The 19,834-nt window shown below is 41.2% G+C and overlaps 1 protein-coding gene across 5 annotated transcripts in view; it reads right to left on the bottom strand.

Moving 5' to 3' along the window:
* The window catches only part of CAPRIN1 (cell cycle associated protein 1), a gene marked incomplete at both ends in the record, with an annotated part of 50,708 nt that extends 31,106 nt beyond the window's left edge, over positions 1 to 19,602 (bottom strand). For all 5 annotated transcript variants that reach the window (XM_080715985.1, XM_080715986.1, XM_080715989.1 and 2 more), the window contains 3 exons: positions 917 to 1,003; positions 1,113 to 1,175; positions 19,393 to 19,602. In XM_080715985.1, the coding sequence (XP_080572111.1) occupies positions 917 to 1,003; positions 1,113 to 1,175; positions 19,393 to 19,602 (360 nt within the window). The remainder of the gene's footprint in view (positions 1 to 916; positions 1,004 to 1,112; positions 1,176 to 19,392) is intronic.
* Between the last annotated feature and the right edge of the window lie 232 nt (positions 19,603 to 19,834).

Here is a 19,834-nt window from a genome sequence, read left to right as displayed (position 1 = left end):
TTACCAAATGCTTCTGATACATCAAAAGGTATTTGGGGAAAACCCAACACTGTATTGCATCAAGGAGTGATACATGAGCAGTGAAGACATAAGTCGGCTGCGTGCCTTTAAATCCCTAATAAAGTGATAACCAATTACAGAAGCCTCTTTATTTTGTGTTAATAAAATTATGATATGAACAGACATAAGAAAAATGTTTATATAAATTTGCTGTTTTACGCCAATGAAATCTTTAAGGTAGCTACTATACATGTTTATCCTCCCTCTCTCAAACTCAGTCTTTTCATTAGACATTTTTCAGCTGAGACAGGAGGACTGCAGGTTTGAAACCAGTCTCAACAGCTTAGTAAGGCTGTCAGCAACTTAGTGAGACTGTTTCCAAATAAAATATGTCTGGGAGTATAGCCCAGAGGTAGAAGGCCCCTGGGTTTCATCCCCAGTACAAATAAATAAATAAACAAACAAACTCAAAAAAAAAATAAATAAAACATGCTATTAAAGCTGGGTGTGGTGGTACATACTTGTAATCAATCCTAGTACTTTGGAGGCTAAGACAGAGGAATCACAGGCTTGCAGCCAGTCTCAGTTTAGTGAGGCCTTGTGCAACTTAGTGAGATCCTGTTTTAAAATAAAGAATAAAATAGGGCTGGGGATATGGGTGTGATGATGTATGCTTGTAATTCCAGTACTTGGGAGGCTGAGACAGGAGGATCTCTGGTTCGCAGCCAGCCTCAGCTGGCTAAGTTGCAGAGGCCCTCTGCAACTTATTGAGACCCTGTCTCAGAATAAAAAATAGGGCTGAAAGTGTCGCTCAGAAGTAGAATGCTCCTGGGGGTTCAATCCCCAGTACACCTTAAAAAAAAGACTTTCTTTTAACACTATACTTAGCACTTCACATATACTATCTTTTACTTACATCTTGACTCAAAGCCATGAAACTCCTTTGTAGTTCTTTCGCAAACTCCAAATTATTTGTGACTTCCTGGTACTTAGATACAGCATCCTAAAAATGACAAAAACAGAACCTAATTTCACCAAAAACACAGAACAAAATTAATTTTCTTACTCAAAATTGTAAAGAATAAATCTTTAATAAAATTTAACATCTTTACCAGCTGATCTTGATTAAGCCTTTCCCCTTTGTTCATTCGTTCCTGGTAATCATCAAGTTTGCCCTACAAAGGGGAAAAAAAGGATAGAATTACACTCCATATTTAAGGTATATAACCAGTTTGACCATGCAAAAATGACAAAACCCAAGCAATCTTCTAAGTCTCAAATTGGGTTTAAATATTCTTTTTAGAAACACTCCAGCTTAACTAATACATTAAAGAGTAAGTTTAACAGTGAACTAAGAAAAAATATAAATACTCCAACCATTGCTGAATAATATCAAATGCCTGTAAGCCAATGAAACAACACTGCTTATTCTTTAGGCTATTTAGAAAAGGTACATTACAGCCGGGCGTGGCACGCGCTTGTAATCCCAGCGCTTGGGAGGAGGAGACAGGAGGATCTCACAGTTTCAAAGCCAGCCACGCTGGCTTAAGAGACCCTGTTTCCAAATATAAAAAAGTATAAAATAGGTCTGGGAGTGTAGCCCGGAGGTAGAAGGGCTTCCAGGAACCCCAGTACCACAAAAGAAAGAAAGAAAGAAAGAAAGAAAGAAAGAAAGAAAGAAAGAAAGAAAGAAAGAAAGAAAGAAAGAAAGAAAGGGAAAAGAACATTACATAGGCTACACATATAATCCCTGCTCACATGAATGTGAGCCACAATTTGGTTAGGATCCTGCTTTTGCCAAGTGAGCCTATCAGACAGACATTTACAGCATTAAAATCGTTGAACCTCCCTCCTTCAAAGAATTCAAATGAAAAGATCATATTTAAAAAGAGTATTTGCTGAATAAGCCCATGGGCATGTTATCTTTCATATACTTCATCTTAAATGATATACTTCCAGGTTACCATTTCAACTATGAGCAGTATACTAGTTCATTGCTCTGCAAGAGGGAAAAAAGAAAACTACCCTTTGGTTTAAGATCATCTTGATTTGCTAAGATAAAAACTCTGGATGTCACCGGGCGTGGTGGCATACACTTGTAATCCCAGCACTTGGGAAGCTGAAACAGGAGGATTGCACAGATTTGAAGCCAGCCTCAGCTACTGAGTGAGGCTCTCAGCAACTTAATGAGCCCCTGCTTCCAAATAAAGTATAAAATAGTATAAAATAGCCCAGAAGTAGAAAAGTCCCTGGATTCCACCCCTAGTACCACCAAAAAAAAAAAAAAAAACCACCCTCTGGATGTCTCCTAGACTACTTTTACTAGAAAGGACCCCAAAGAAAAGATACTCAGTACATGAGACAACAATTCAACTATTATTTTAAGGGTTGGATAGGGAATAAACAAATCTAAATAAAACAGAAAATAATTAAAATAATCACAATAAATATGAACATATCCAGTTCCTTAGCAAAAGTAATAAAATAGAATTCTGGTAAGGGGCACTTATAGCCTCAGTAACCAGGTTAAAAGATATAATACAGAAAATTGAAAATACAGAAGTTGAAAAATCTATCACAATTAGCTATACTGGAGGTAAATAAAACCAAGATAAAGCACAAAAGGCAGTAAAAAATATCTAACTTTATTATTAAACTTCATACCATCTGTAAGACTTCAACTAAATAAGTATAAAATTCAAGTGTGTCAGTTGAAAAAATCAAGTTTTTTAGAGAGAGCTCTTTAAAAGAGGGCAGGCTATTTTTCTGTTAAGTAATAAGAAACCAAACAAGATTTGCTTTTAATGTATGACTTAGGATATTCCAAAATAACAGCATTATTGTCAGAATTCTTTGACTTAAGACTACAGATAATAGAAAAGATATGAAAATCGGACCTAAAATGCATTGCTACATTATAGTAAAAATTCTGAACTAAACAAGGTACACAAATGCAGTCCTGAGATACTGCTATTAGCATATATCTGGCATTTATTATCTTCCCTTTTTCCTATGCTAATATAACTTTTTTCAAAAATTGCTGCTGAATCTAGAAATTAAAAATATACAATCTCTTTCACGGGTTCTCCACATACTTAATCAATACAGATGTTAAATCTAATTCCTAAAAATACTTATGTATATATGAAAAATAAGACAGGCAAAAATGAGTTAAGAATGGTACCTAAAAGGCAGAATTATAGGTGGAACTCTTTTCCTTTTGCTTTGTTTTGTACTCTTAAGTATTCTGCAATAATAAAAACAATTATAATCCCATGCCATACAAAAGATGGTATGATTGACAGATTTGCAGACATCAGGACTTTTAACCTATAATAACCCTTACATGAGAGCAGGTACTCTCCTATTGTAGGACAAGCTTTTCCAACAGTTGAAAAGCTTGAATTTTCTACATAATAACACTATTCCAACCTGAGGTATGGCAAATTTCATTTTCACAAAATAGCTACAACTGCAGCCCCACATGGGATTCTACAATGTGACCTTGGCACTCCCTATTAAGAACTAGTCTAATTCCCCTGGCAAATGCACCTGAGTGGGTTTCAACCAGTAGAATGCTGCATGACTTTCAAGGCCAACTTATAAAAGCAGTGCATCTCTGCCTTGTTTGCTAGTCACTAAATCACTTGTGTTTTGGATCAATGAACCATCAAACAAGAAATTTTTTTAAAAACCTGGAAGTTGGAGCCAGGCGTGGTGATGCATGCTTGTAATCCCAGCATTTGGGAGGCTGAGACAGAAGGATCGCAGTTTGCAGACAGCCTCAGCTACTTAGGGAGGCCCTTTGCAACTCAGTGAAGACCGTTTCAAAATAAAGAATAAAAAATAGGGGAGGGGGATATAGCTCGGAGGTAGAATGCCCCTGGGTTCCATCCCCAGTACTGAAAAACAAAAAAACAAAACAAAACCCTGGAAGTTGCCATGAAATAAGAAAGCAAGTCATGAAAGGTCTCATTTAAGAGGTCTGCTCAGCAATCCCATGTTCAAGTCATCCTAGCCCAATCATCAGAAATATGAGTAAACAAGTCTTACGTTTAAAGTCTTCCCCAGGCATCATGGAACAGTAACACCACCCTCAGTGTGCCTATCGACAGAACCAGTGAGCATAATAAAATGGAGGCCTCAAACCCTTAAATTTTGGATTGTTACACAATAAGAACTAGAACAAGGTTAAAAGGAAAGTGAAAAGGAAAAGTAGCTGCCGTATTAAACTCCAGCTTCATAGTACATATACATCTTTATGGAATATTGTCAACAAAAAGCATATAAAAAGAGTCAAACACAATATCAAATGCTTTTAACCCCCCCAGCTACACGGGAAGCTGAGGAAGGAGGATCACAACCTTGAGGCAGCATGGGCAACTTAGAAAGACCCTGTCCCAACAGTTAAAAGAAAACTTAAAAAAGGACTATCTGGGCATGGTGGCAGGTTTCCAGTTTGAAGGCCAGCCTCAACAATTTAGTGTGATCCTATTTCAAAATAAAAAGATAAGCCGGGTGAGGTTGTGCACGCTTGTAATCCCAGTAACTTGGGAGGCTGAGACAGGATGGCAGGTTTGCAGCCTCAGCTACTTAGGCTCTCTGCAACTTTTAAGACCCTGTTTCAAAATAAAAAATAAAAAACAGGGCCAAGGGTGTAGCTTGGGGGTAGAATGCCCCTAGGTTTAATCCCTAGTACCATTTAAAAAAAAAGTTTCATCAAAACATCAGAGGTGCCAGGCGTGGTGGCACACGCTTGTAATCCCAGCATTTAGGAAGTGGAGACCTGAGAATGGCAGTTCATGGACAGCCTCAGCTACTTAGGGAGGCCCTTTCCAACTCAGTGAGACCTGTTTCAAAAATAAAAAAGATGCTGGGAATAGTGAACACTTGTAATTCCAGTACTTGAGAGGCTGAGACAGGAGGATCTGCAGGCCCTTTGCAGCTTAGTGAGACCCTGTTTCAAAATAAATTATAAAATCGGGCTGGGGATGTAGCTCAGAGGTGATATGCCCCTGGGTTCAGTCTTGCAAAACTCAATATTGCAAAAAATGAAAATAAGACTAAAAAATAGGGGTGTAGCTCGAAGGTAGAATGCCCCTGGGTTCCATCCCTAATGCAGCAAAATAAAAAAAAGAACATCAGAGGCTGCTTTAAACTACTAGCACTTTTTTTTTGGGGGGGGGTGGTACTGGGGTTCCTGGAAGCCATTCTACTTCTGGGCTACACTCCCAGACCTATTTTTACATTTTTATTTGGAAACAGGGTCTCCTAAGCCAGCGCGCGAGGCTGGCTTCGAACCTGCGCGATCCTCCTGTCTCAGCCTCCCAAGCGCGGGGATTACAAGCGTGTGCCACCACGCCCGGCTGGAAACAGGGTCTCTTAAACCAGTGAGGCTGGCTTTGAACCTGCGCGATCCTCCTGACTCCGCCTCCCAAGCACAGGGATTACAAGCGTGCGCCACTATGCCTGGGGTTACCACTTTTTATAATAATGTTACAGATACTCTATCCCCTGCTCAAGCTTCAGAAAAACAGGATCCTGCACCTGGCCAAAGTTTTTAAGAAATAGTATTCATTGAGGAAATACTAACACTAATAATAAAACTGTAGAATGACAATAAAAACCATTTTAAAAGACAATATCAGCTGGGCATGGTGGCACACATGCCAATACTTGGGAGGCTGAGACAGGAGGATCACAGGTTCGAAGCCAGCCTCAGCAATTTAGTAAGACCCTCTACAATTTAGTGAGACTCTGTTTCAAAAGTTTAAAAACGGTGGTGCACGCTTATAACCCCAGTATTTAAGAGGCTGAGACAGGTGTATCCAGGTTCACAGCAAGCCTCAGCTACTTAGGCCCTTTGCAACTCACTGGGACCCTGTTTCAAAATAAATAAAAAAAAATAGAGCTGGGGGTATAGCTCAAACGTAGAATGCCCCTGGGTGCCATCCCCAGTACCAATAAATGAATGAATGAATGAATGAATGAGTGTAGGGTGAGGGTGTAGCTCAGAGGTAGAATGCCCCTAAGAGTAAAATAAAGAATAAAGAACTATACCTGGAGAGATAGTTCAGAGATAGAATGCCCCTGGGTTCAATCCTCAATATCAAAATAAATTTTTATAGCACTACATAAAAACAAAAATCGGGCTATTACCCAGATTAAGTCTTTTTAGAGGAACCATGATACAGAGGTATAAGTATACTCAGTAGATGTCAGACTTCATAATTGCGAGACTGACAATTACCTCAGCAAGTGCCACCCAGTTCCACTCTATCTCCAGTTTAACCTTAGGTTCAGCCCTCAGTACCAAAACGGGGATAGGAGGTAGTTTTTACTATGCAACAAACATTCAAATTTTTAACTATCAGGTAGCTAAACACATGAGGTGGTGCCATGATCAACTAGTTTAACTGTAAACTGAAAACAACAGTTAAATAACTATGCCTAAGGCCATAAATCTCAGAAAAATAATTTGTGCTTCAACACCCCTCTTGCTTAGGATGCCATTCTGAATTCCAGTTGTTGCTATATGTCACCTCTGCCTCTTTGTAGCTGTTTTCCTTTCTTTTCTCCAATTAGAGACTATGTTGCTGAAGCAGAGTACATCTGAATCTTCCATTTTTCAGAAAAAAAAACTTTTTTTTGTGGGTCTGGGGATGGAACCCAGGGGCATTCTACCTCCAAGCTACACCCCCTGCCCTATTTTTTATTCTTTATTTTGAAACCGGGTCTCACTGAGTTGCTGAGGACCTCACTAAGTAGCTGAGGCACGAACCACGATCCTCCAGGTCTCAGCCTCCCAAATGCTGGATTATAAGCGTGCACCACCACGCCCGGCTCAGAAAAAAAATTGAATCAAAGTTAACTTATTAAATTTTCTAAGTCAGCAAAAAATGGATATCTTCCTAAACTTTGCTTCTTTACTGTTATAGCCAATAAATTCTATAAATCAGTAATTGAACATTTTTAATTATACACTTAAAAGAAATGCCAAGAACTGGGCATCGTGGCACACATCTGTAATCCCAGTACCTGGGAGGCTGAGACAGGAGTTTTGCAGATTCAAAGAGAACATCGGCAATAGTAATGATGCTCTCAGCAACCTAGTGAGACCCTGTTTCAAAAAACGGGGCTTGAGGTATAGACTGGAGGCAGAATGCCCCTGGGTTCAATCCACAGTACTACAAGAGGTGAGATAAGAGATGACTCAGGAGACCTTTAAACTGAGACCGAATATTTAAAAATGAAGCCTAAAATAAAGAGTTAAACTGAACACGGTGGTACATGCTTGTAATCCCAACAGTTGGGAGGTTCACAAGAGGATCACAGGTTCGCTGCAGCCTCAAATAAGTAGTGAGGCCTTCCACAACTTTGTTTCAAAATAAAGAACAAGATAAAATAAAAAATAAAGAACAAAATAAAAAATGGAACAAAAAATAGGGTTGGGGGAGTAGTGCAGAGGTCAAATGTCCCTGGGGTCAATTCCCAGCACCACAAAAATTAAAAAAAAAAAAAAATTAAAAGTACCTAGCTATATACTTTACATATTCAGGCCAAGTAAATTGCTTTCTATAGCCAGGTGTGGTAGTGCATGCTTGTCATCCCAGCATTTGGGAGGCTGAGACGCAAGGACTGCAGTTCAAGGATAGCCTCATCTACTACATAAGTGAATCCCTTTGCAACTCAATGAGATGGTTTCCAAATAAAGAATAAAAACAGGGCTGGAAGTATAGCACACAGAGGTAGAATGCCCCAGGGTTCCATCCTCAGTACCACACAAAAAATTGCTTTCTATAGTAATACTATACAATAAGAACCTACAGAAGGACAAATATAGACACAAGATCAAGATTTATTTTCCTTTCAACTTTCCATAATCTTTAGTGGCTTTTCTAGATATTATTTCAAGTCAGCAATGCCTATATTCCCTGATCTTCACCTAGAAGTTGTTGATTTCGCCCAAGTAGTGGACAACTGAATCTGCTTATCATTCACCCTACACTAATTAGAGGCTGGTAAAATTCACAGGAGACAAGAAAATAAGCAAAAGTTTCATCAGTGTTTAAAAGGACAGTAGAGAGAGAGAATATACCACAACCAATATAAGATCCATATCTTCAAATACTGGAAGCATGTTCATGTAGCATTAGTCTGTGCTGTTCCAGAAAACAAAGAAGTATTTAAGAGTGGTAGGAAGAGTATAATGCTGACATCAAGAACTTATGAACTGTCCAACAATGAAAACAGACTGAGAAGTAGCATTCTTCCAGGCCCTAGAAAACTAGTTAAAGCAAAGACTAAATAACACTTGCTGGATTACTGAACACTGAGAATAGTAAAAAAAATGCTAGATAGTCAAGATATCATTACAGGATAATTTTTCAAGTAGATCAAATCTCTCAAGAGTTTAATCTGATAAAACAAAACATAGCTGGGTGCAGTGGTGTATGCCTTAAACCCTGTACTTGGGGAAGATGATGAAACAGGAGGATCACAAGTTCAAGGCCAGCCTCAGCAATTTAACAAGACTCTTGGCAACTTGGTGTGACCCTGTTTCAAAAACAAAAAGGGCTGAAGGTATACCTCAGAGGTAGAAGGTCCCTGAGGGGTTTAATCCCCCAGCAATAAATAAAAAATATAAAAATCCTGTAAAACTTTTATTATCTATGCAGGTAAGTCTGAATAGAAAACAAATGACAGTAGTAAAAGAAACATAATGCTAATGAGTTCTAGTAGTACCTATTTTGAATGATAATCTTGAAAGTCTAAAGCTTGAGGTTTAGAATGTAGTTGAGGGGCACAGCACTTGAATAGAATGCACCTGGCAAGCCTTAGCACAGAAACAGAAAAATCTAAGCCTTACAACTAAGTGGTATATATGTATACACATACATACATGAAACATATACATACATATTCCTGGAGAGTTCAATTAAAAACATGTGAAATGTAATTTGAAGTCATTTTTAAATGATTAAAGTATATTCCAAGTGGGGCATGGTAGCCCGTGCCTGTAATCCCAGTATTTGGGAGGCTGAGCCAGGATTGTAGGTTGGCGCATGCCTCAGCAACTTAGTGAAGCCCTGTTTCAAAATAAAAAAATAAAAAAATAAAATGAAGCTAGGTATGTAGCTCAGCAGGATGCCCCTGGGTTCAATCCCTAGTACCACAAAATAAATAAATAAATAAATAAGTATATATATATATATATGTGTGTGTGTGTGTGTGTGTGTATATATATATATATATATGTTATTTCTATGTTTGGGTAATAGTATTGAGTGAGGGGGATGCAATGAAATGCCTAATAATTTTCAATATTCAAATTCCAAGAACAGTCTTACACTACCCATTTTGGGGGGGGGGGGTCTGGGGATGGAACCCGGGAGCATTTGACCTCCAAGCTATACCCCCTGCCCTAGTTTTTTCATTCTTTAATTTGAAACTGAGTCTTATTAAGTTACAGAGGGCCTAAGTAGCTGAGGCTGTCCACGAACCGTGATCCTCCGGTCTCAGCCTCCCGAATGCTGGGATTACAAGCATGCGCCACAACGCCCAGCTCACTACCCATATTTTAAGTGTTCTACTAGCCTATTCATCAATTCTACCCACCTAAAAAAATTCCCATTTCAATAAAAATCATTGCAAGCATGTAACTCTATACAAAAAGCATTTTCCTAACTTATGGGTCAATCCACTTTAATGAATTTTCTCTTCCATTTTAAGGGCTTTGTTGACAAAATAGTTGCATGTAATGATTTGGTAATGTTATCATGTACAAGGAGGTATAGTGAAATGATTACCAATAGTCTGCCCCAATGACAGGCTTATCACCACTCTAGAAAAACATGTTAAGGTTAGGAACACAGACGTTACAATAAACAGACTACTAGAGCTCAGTGAAGCAGCATACCTTCCTTTCCTCAGGAAGTATGAATTGTGAACTCTGCCCAGTAAAGTCTGTCTTCCATGTTTTGTATCCATATTCTATCTAACAAAAGCACTGGTGTAACTACTGGAATAGAGAAATGAGCTGAAGCCAAACAATTTACTGTTTCAGCTTTGAATTTCATTTCTGGTACTCCTATCACTCTTCTCTACTACATACCTACCATTTATTTCACACAGAAAAAGAGCCAGTTACTAGAAAATACTCAGGAGACTTAAATAATATTTGCGATGGGAAGGCTGTCACACCTATTTCCCTCCACCGGCAACACTTTCCCAGAATTTTTCTGGTTTACATACCAAGCTTTATTAGAGATTGCCAAATGTGCATTTGGGGCTTACTCAGGCATATAGAAAACTTCAGAATTTAAAAGCATATTTCAAGCCAGGTGTAGTGGCACACAACTGTCATCCCAGTGCTTCAGAGGTTCAAACAGGAGGATCACAGGTTCAAGGACAACCTCAGCAAGTACTGAGATGCTCAGCACCCTAGTGAGACATTTAAAAATGAAATATTGCCAGGGGTGGTGGCGCACGCTTGTAATCCCCGTGCTTGGAAGGCGGAGACAGGAGGATCGTGCAGGTTCGAAGCCAGCCTCACTGACTTAAAGAGACCCTGTTTCCAAATAAAATATAAAAAAAATAGGTCTAGAAATGTAGCCCAGGGGTAGAAGGGTCCCATCCCCAGTAACCACCAAAAATAAATAAATAAAAATAAAAATGAAAAATTGCTCAGAGGTAAAATGCCCCTGGGGATAAATCACCAGCACCACAAAAGTAAAATAAAATAACATAATTTAATTTCATTAAAATGGAACTACCTCACTGGTATTCTCGGGATCCCAATAAAGGGACAACTTACAAACACAAAGTTTAGCAATGAGAGATTATTTAATAATGGACTAATAATAAAAAAGTTTTCTTTTGCATTCAGGTTTTTATTTTTTTTGGAGGTACTGGGGAAGGAACCCAGGGCATTCTACCTCCAAGATACACCTCCAGCCCTATTTTCATTCTTTATTTTGAAACAGGGTCTCACTAAATTGCAGAGGGCCTAAGTAGCTGAGGCTGGCTGCAAACCTGTGCTCCTCCTGTCTCAGCCTCCCAAATGCTGAGATTACAAGCCTGCACCACCCCATCTGGCTTTTTATTGTACTTTTTGTTGTTATTTTGCGGTGCTGAGGGTTGAACCTAGGGACATTCTAATGCCAACCTATAACCCCAGCCCTATTTTTTTATTCTTTTTGTTGTTGTTGTTGTTGTTGTTGTTGTTGTTGTTACTGGGGTGTGGAACCCAGGGGCTTTTCTACCTCTGGGTTATACTCCCAGACCTATTTTATATTTTATTTGGAACAGGGTCTAAGTTGCTGAGGGCCTCACTCAGTAGCTGAGACAGCTTAAAACCTGTGCGATTCTCCTGTCTCAGCCTCCCAAGTGCTGGGATTATAAGCATGCACCACCACACCCGGCTTTATTCTTTATTTGAACAGGGTCTCACTAAATTGCAGAGGGCCTCACTAAGCAACTGAAGCTAGCCAGATCTTCCTGTAATAGCCTCCCGCCTCCCAAGTACTGGGATTACAAATGTGCACCACCACGCCCCGCTTTGCATTTCAGTTTTTTTTTTTTTCTTTCTTTTTTTGTGGCAGTTTTGGGGATGGAACCCACAGGGATTCTACCTCCAAACTACACCCCCAGCCCTATTTTATTCTTTCTTTCGAAACAGGGTCTCACTGAGTTTCAAAGGGCCTCAGTAAGTAGTAGCCGAGGTTGTCCTCAAACCGCGATCCTCCCATCTTAGCCTCCCAAATGCTAAGATTACAAGCGGTTTCCACCATGCCCAGCTTCAGCTTTATATTTTACACACACACACACACACACACACACACACACACACACACACACAATGTTTTTTTTGTGGGCCTGGGGATGGAACCCAGAAGCATTCAACCTCTGAGCTACCCCTGCTCTATTTTTTATTCTTTATTTTGAAACAGGGTCTCACTAAGTTACCAAGGTCCTCAACTAAGTAGCTGAGGCTATCCACGAACCACAATCCTCCTCTCCCAGTCTCCCGAATGCTGGGGTTACAAGTGTGCGCAACCACACCCAGCTAGCTTCAGCTTTTTAAAATAGAGAAATTCCAAAGATTTGAAGCAAAAGTCCTTACTTGGTTCTGCACAATAATTAAGCATGAAGAATTACATTTAAACTGCAGAACATTACACATTGTAATTACCCCCATAAAACATCACAAGAGACTCTGGAAATCACTCATTCTGATCTGAGTCACTTTATATATACATCTCTATTTCTTCAATAAAATGAATTAGACTAAATTCTAAATTGCATTAAACTCTACAAAAGTAAAACTTAAGATTCTACAATCATATGGTAATAAAACTAAGGCTGTGACAAAGTTGTAGGTTTAATCTTTTTCAAGTAAAATTATTAATATTAAAAGGAGGTATTGGGGATTGTCCCAGGTGAATTCTACCTCTAGGCTATATCCTCAGTCCTTTTTTTTTTTTTTTAATTTCAAACAGGGTCTTGCTAAGTTGCTAAAGCCTAAGTTGCTGAGGCAGCTACAAACCTGTGATCCTCTTGTCTCAGTCCCCAAAGTACTGGGATTATTAGCATGCGCTATCACGCAAAGCAAAAAAAAAATTTTTTTAAGACAAAATAGTGCTAAACTAATCCTCATCTAACCCTAAATATAGCTAATAAATTAAAACTAAGGCAAATTGTATGCTTAAACTGTAAATCACACAAAATGTATTCTCATTCAAATATTTGCCACACGAGTAAAATTAATTCGGTCAGGTTAAAAAAAAAAAAAACCGATAGGCATCGTGGTGTATGGTTGTAATCCCAGCAATTGGGAGGCTGAGACAGGAGGGTCAAGGTTTGCAGACAGCCTCAGCTACTTAGTAAGGCCCTTTGCAACTCAGTGAGAGCCTGTTTCAAAATAAAGGACAAAAAATAGGGCTGGGGTTGTAGCTCAGAGGTAGAATGCCCCTGGATTCTATCCCCAGTAATGCAAAAAAAAAGCCATTCTCATCCAGGCACAGGGGCGCACACTTGTAATTCCAGTACTTGGGAGGCTGAGACAGGATAATCATAGGTTTACAGCCTACCTCAGCAACTGAGTGAAGTCCTCCCTAACTTAGTGAGACCCCGATTTTAAAATAAAAATAATAGAGCTGGGAGTGTAGCTTGGACATAGAATGGACTAGGGTTCCATCCCCAGTACCACAATTTTTTTTAAAAAATCTATTCTCATTCCAATATTTATAATTCTATCTCACCACCCACAAACAAGGTACCCATATTATCATGAGGGAACTCACAATTTAACCTTTTAAAATCCTTCCCAATCATACAGAGAAAAAGAAACAAGTTAAGCATTATACCTTTTTTCTGAGACAAGGTGAATACAAAACAAAGTAACCTTGCTCTCTGCATTGCAGAGGAATAGCTCCTGCAACCAATGAAGAAGCACAACAGAGATCCTAAACATCAAGGGAAAACTTCAGGTATTAGCACTAAGAAAAGATCTTACTTATAAAATAGTAAAGAATGGGTTTATTTCAAAACACTTAAAAATAAAGAATAAAAAAATAGGGCCGTGGGTATAGTTCAGAAGTAGAATGCCCCTAAGTTCATTCCCCAGTATCCCAAATAAATAAACTAAATAAATCCTGTACAACAGCTGCATCAAAAATTCTAAATACAGGTACACTGCAATGCTCCAAAAAGTAACATTATCCTCACAACTTGCATCCTTTTTTTGAGAATAGTAACTACAAAGACAACATGCATAGTCTCAAGGAGCAATATAAAGACAGCACTTTGGGCTATCAGTTGATTACATACTGATAACAAAGTTGTCGGGCTATTTTTTCTATTTTTTTCTTCTTAACCTTTTACCTACCAAAGACGCTGGAGTGTATTTATAAAGAATATATTTTAAAAGTGTCATCTAATAAAATGTTCTTTATTAAACATCAAAAGTGATTTCATCTTACAATATCAAATAAGCTTCTCTTCAGCTAAACTTAGGACTTGACTTTTCAAATACCATCTTGTATAGCCTAAGGCCCAGTGGAATGAACAAAAACAAAATAAACCAAGAATGAACAAAATGAACAAAGAAACCTAGGTTGTAAATCACTCAAATATTACTTAAAAGATTTGTAAATAGGCCGGGCGTGGTGGCGCACACTTGTAATCCCAGCTCTTGGGAGGCTGAGACAGGAGGATCACACAGGTTCGAAGGCAGCCTCAGCTACTGAGTGAGGCTCTCAGCAACTTAGTGAGACCCTGTCTCCAAATAAAGTATAAAATAGGTCTGGGAGTATAGCCCGGAGGTAGAAAAGCCCCTGGGTTCCACCCCCAGTACCACAAAAAAATAAATTTGTAAATTTATATGAATTCTCTTTATCCTAACAGTATTCTTTTCACTAAACATCTTACCTTTATTGCCCCAAATTTCAGAAATCAATCCATTTACTTACATTATGTAATGGATCGTTTTTCATCAATGTTAAGCATGCATTCTCACTGAACAAATGCTTAGCTTTCTTCTAATTGCTCAAATTATTCGAAAATGAACAAATAACTTATTAGAATGAAACAATTATTTTAAAGTGAAACTACATATCTAATAGTAATTTAGTAGGATACTTGATTTTTGAATCAAGGGGGAAAGTGTTTTGGTCCATATAGTTCCAATGTTAATAGGTAAGAATAAAATACAGTTCAAATATAAATTGCTAAACTGCCTGAAGCAATAAAAAATCCAATTGAGCCAGGCATGGTGGCTCACTTGTAATCCCAGGACTTAGGAGGCTGAGACAAGAGGATCGCAGGTTTAAAGCCAGCCTCAGCTACTTAGTGAGGCCCTCTGCAATTTAGTGGAACCCCTGTACCAAAAAAATAAGCAAGCCAGGCGTGGTGGCACAGGCAATCCCAGCAATCGGGAGGCGCATACCAGAGGATCGTGGTTCGTGGACAGCCTCAGCTACTTAGGGAGGCCCTTCGCAACTCAGAGACCGTCTCAAAAATAAAAAGATTAAAAACCAGGGCTGGGGTGTACCTCGGAGATACAATGCCCTTGGATTCCATCCCCAGTACCACAAAAAAAGAAAAAAGAATAAGCAGGCAGGGCATGGTGGCACATGCTTGTAATCCCAGCATTTGGGAGTCTGAGACAGGAGGATCGCAGTTCAAGGACAGCTTCACCAACTTAGTGAGGCCCTGTTTCAAAATAAAACTAGGGCTAAGAGTGTAGCTCAGAGGTAGAATCCCCCTGGGCTTCAACCTCAGTACTGCAATAAATAAATAAACAAACAAACAAACAAACAAACAAACAGACCAGGCGTGGTGGCATAAGGCTTGTAATCCCAGTACTTGGGAGGCTGAGAAAGGAGGATCATGGTTCATGGACAGCTTCAACTACTTAGTGAGGCCCTTTGCAACTTATTGAGATCCTGTTTCAGCCAGGTGCGGTGGCACACACTTGTGATCTCAGCACTTGGAAGGCTGAAACAGGAGCTCCCACAGATTGGAAGCCAGCCCCAGCTACTTAGTGAGGATCTTAGCAACTTAGTGAGACCCTGTTTCCAAATAAAGTATAAAATAGGTCTGGGAGTAAAGCCTGGAAGTAGAAAAGCCCCTGAGTTCCACCCACAGTACCACAAAGAGACCCTCTTTCAAACTAAAGAATAAAAAATGGGCCTGGGGGTGTAGCTCAGAGGTAGAATCCCCCTGGACTCCATCCTCATTACTGCCCCCCCCAAAAAAAGAATAAAAATAGGACTGGGGGTATAACTCAGAGGTACACTGCCCCTGGGTTCCATCCCCAGGACCACCAAAACAGAAAATGAAAAAGAAAATCCAGGTGAAACAGTAGTTCATGCCTCTAATCCTAGTCTTGGGAGGCTAAGCCAGGAGGACAGCAGATTTAAGACCAGCCTCAGCAATTTAGCAAGACTGAGCAACCTAGCAGGACCCTGTTTTCAAACAAAAAATAAAAAGGGCCAGGTGTAGCTCAGAGGTAGAATTGCCCCTGGGTTCATGGGCATTAGAAATGTTCACTACTAAACTGGGTGTGGTGGCACTCACTTGTAATCCCAGTACTTAAGAAGCTAAGAAAGGAGGAGCCGGGTTTGCAGCCAGCCTCAGCTTAGTGAGGCCCTCTGCAATTTAGTGAGACGTTTCAAAATAAAGAATAAAAAATCAGGCTGGGAGTGTAGCTCAGAGATTGAATGTCCCTGGGTTCAATCCCCAGCAACACACATACAAAAAAGAAATTTTCACTCCTAATGAAATATGAATGTTTGGTGTTTTTTTTGTTTTTTTGTTTGTTTTTTTTTGCAGTACCAGGGATAAAACCCAGAGGCATCCTGCCTCCAAGCTACACCCCCAGAACTATTTTTTATTCTTTATTTCGAAACAGGGTCTCACTGAGTTGCAAAGGGCCTAACTAGTAGCTGAGGCTGTCTGCAAACCGAGATCCTCCTGTCTCAGCCTCCCAAATGCTGGGATTACAAACACGCACCACCACGCCCGGCTTATGAATCAATTAAATCCTCTCATACAGCAAGTCTAAAGAAAAAATTTAAGAAGATGTGCTTAAATTAATAAAAAATCCAAATGCCTTTTCTCAGAAAGTAAAATATAGTTTTAATAACAATTAAGCTACATCAGTACTAACTCAACCTGTAGGTAGCTCAGTCTGTGGTTTACCAAAAGTCTTACCTAAGTATAACCTGACCCTTTTGCTACTACTAAGCACCCAAAACACTGAGACAGAAAAAAGATACAAAATATATTTGTTAATTTTGTGCAGCTAGTTAAATCTCCAAGGTTAAAAGGCAATTTTTAAGTATTTACTAGCCCAGTCAAATGTCTTTGTGATAATTATATTCCTCTCTCCTCTAATTTAAGGAATACCAATGTAAATACATATCTATAAACACCAGTGAACAATTTTAGTTCATGTCCTCTGAAGCTTATAAACTAGGTTTTTTGGGGGTTTTTTCCAGATATATGTGAACACTAGAATCTAACAGTCACCTCATAAACAGATTGGCTGCTCAACAGCGTCTACCTTCATATGAAGGCCTTCTATACTTAATTACATCATTAGTATTTTTGCGTGTGTGTGCAATACTGGAGATAGAACCCAGGGGCAGTCTACCTCCGAGCAACACCCCCAACCCTATTTTTTATTATTTATTTTGAAACAGGATCTCACTGAATTGCAAAGGCCTAAGTAGCTGAGACTGGCTTTAAACCTACAAGATCCTCCTGTCTCAGCCTCCCACATGCCGGGATTACAAGTGTGTGCCACCAAGCCTGGCTATCAGTATTTAAAGTGATTCCTGGTCTCAAAGAAAGCAGATTTCCTAGAAATTCTGAAAATTAAAACATTTCAAGCATCAGCCAAATCAGACTGACAGAAATGTTTACAGCAATAACAGGATTTTAAAAGATACCCAAACTAGTTACAATTTCAAATAGGGACTGGGCATGATGGGGTGGGCCTGTAATCCCAGTATTTGGGAGGCTGAGTCAGGACAACAGGTTCCAGGACAGTCTCAGCAACTTAGGCCATTTCAAAGTAGAAAATAGAAAAACTTTCAAAATAGAAAATAGAAAAATGGCTGGTGGTATAGCTCAGAGACAGAATGCCTCTGGGTTCAATCTGCAGTAGGAAAACAAATCAAATAGGGTAGCAATACTAATCACAGATGGGCGTAGCAGGACACTGCTGCAATTCCAGTGCTTGGGAGGCTGGGACAGGAGGGTTCCAGGTTCCTGCGGCCAACCTTAGCGATTCAGCAGGCCCTCAGCAACTTAGTGAGACCCTGTTTCGAAATAAAAAATAAAATAGGGTTGAGAGTGTAACTCAGAGGTAGGATGCCCTGGGTTCAACCCCCAGTACCACACACGCAAAAAATAAACACACACACACACAACCTAAATCACATGGCAAGACTCAGAAGATACTGGTCTTAGGCAAGCTTATTCTATTACCCAATATTTGAATGTAGTTACTTTATACCCAAAATACTCGTTATCTTCCTTATACAGATAAATCTATTTTCCAATTACAATAAGACAAACCTGTGTGCCAAAATAAAGGCCTATCGAAGAAGCTAGAAATCTAAAGCTTAGTGCCTCTCAATTTCAAATAAAGTCCAGGAAATTCAGGCAAAATCTCCAACCATCAATATTGAAGGAAATGAAAAAGTGAAGCTATCGAAGTTAAATGTTTAAGAATTCTCATCAAAACGTATAATAAATCAGTAAATAAAAGAACTAAATATGATTTTTCCAGTCTGTTTTGCACTGCACAAATTTTAGCCAGCTACTGCCTGAATAAACATTTTAATATATATATCCAAAATTAGGATGTTATAATAAACATGGTCCTGAAGGCCAGCAAGGAAAAGCTATGAAAGTTATAGTTTACTTTCGGAGTAAAGATATTAATTCCCCCTCTTTTATACTACCCATTTGTTTCTCGTTTCCACCGCTAATCGGAGTCAAGGTTGAATTGTTCACTCAGTCGAGACCCTTTACACACACACACACTTCTAAACAAGAGTTGGTACACTGTCCTGCGCTGAAAGCGCGCACACACACACACACAAAAAGCTGGCTTGAAGATACATCTCACCCGGTGACCTAGAAAGCCTAAGGAGTACTTTTTTTTAATGTGGGTGTGGCTCGGCCTTTTTGAAGGGTGTGCAGGGAGGCCAGCGGTACCGCTGCCTGGTCGCTGCCCTCCCCCTCTGCTTTCGCTTTGTGCTCACAATGCAGCTCCTGTACAGCGCTTCCCTCTCCCCGCAGCCGCCGCCATGTTAGACACTCTCTCCATGTGCCCCAGACCTGGCGGACGCCTCGAGTCTGCCTGAGACCCCGTCCCCGACCCATCAAAATCGCTGCGGTCCCCCGGCCCCTTCGGAGTCCCCCAGGGGCAAAAAGTCGCTGCAGAGAAGCCTCCGCGGCTGGGCAGCGCCCGAGGCTCGGGACCACCTAGACAATTGAAACAAAGAGGGGATCTAGGAGAGCCCGGCAGTGGGGGACGGGAGACGGCGAGTCGAGGACCCGCTCGACCTCGGCCCGGCCGGGGAGCTGCTCTCGTTCCTGACCCTAAATGAACACCCTGGGCTCCCGGGGGAGCGCCGGGCTGCAGGGCGGACCCGCCCGGCTCCACGAGGCCGGCGGTTGAGCCGAGCCCACCCCGCCGGCCCCGGGCGCGGGGGGCGCCGGCCGAGACCCGCCGCCCGCACCGCACCGCACCGCACCCCGAGCCGGGCAGCGAGCGGACCGCGAGCCGGGCAGCGCTCGCCCTCCGGGGTCCGCGGGGAAGCCGGGGCGCCGGGCCCGGCCGCACGCCCTCCCTCTCCCGCCAGCTCCGGGCACCTTTTTCTTCTCCAGGTTCCGAAGTTTCTTGTCGATCACCCCGAGAATCTGCTTCATGGCCTCGGTCTGGACGGCGCCGGTGCCGGGGTGCTGAGAAGCGGGCGCCGCGGCCCCGGCTCCCGCCGCCGCCTCACTCCCGGAGGAACCCGACGGCGGTGGCGGTCCGGACGACTTGCTCCCGCTTCCGCTGTGGCTGGTGGCCGAGGGCATCTTTAGAACGAGAGGAGAAGAGAAGAAAAAGCGGGAGGAAGGACAAGAGCGGCGAGTCAGGACACGGACGGGGCGAGAAGCGGGACAAAACGCGCAGCGGGCGGGAGCCTGCGCGGCGGCGGGGGAGGGGCGCGCGGCGGCAGGAAGCGGGGCCGCGGGCGCGCGCACGGCCGCCAGCGGGGCGCCCGGGGCCCCGGCGCGCGCGGGGCGGGGCCAACGGCCAGGCAACGGT

The sequence above is a fragment of the Muscardinus avellanarius genome (genome assembly GCF_963383645.1).
Source record: "Muscardinus avellanarius genome assembly, chromosome: 1".
Lineage (NCBI taxonomy): Eukaryota > Metazoa > Chordata > Mammalia > Rodentia > Gliridae > Muscardinus > Muscardinus avellanarius.
Note: the sequence above shows the minus strand (reverse complement) of the source record. Positions and strands in the feature narration are given on the sequence as shown.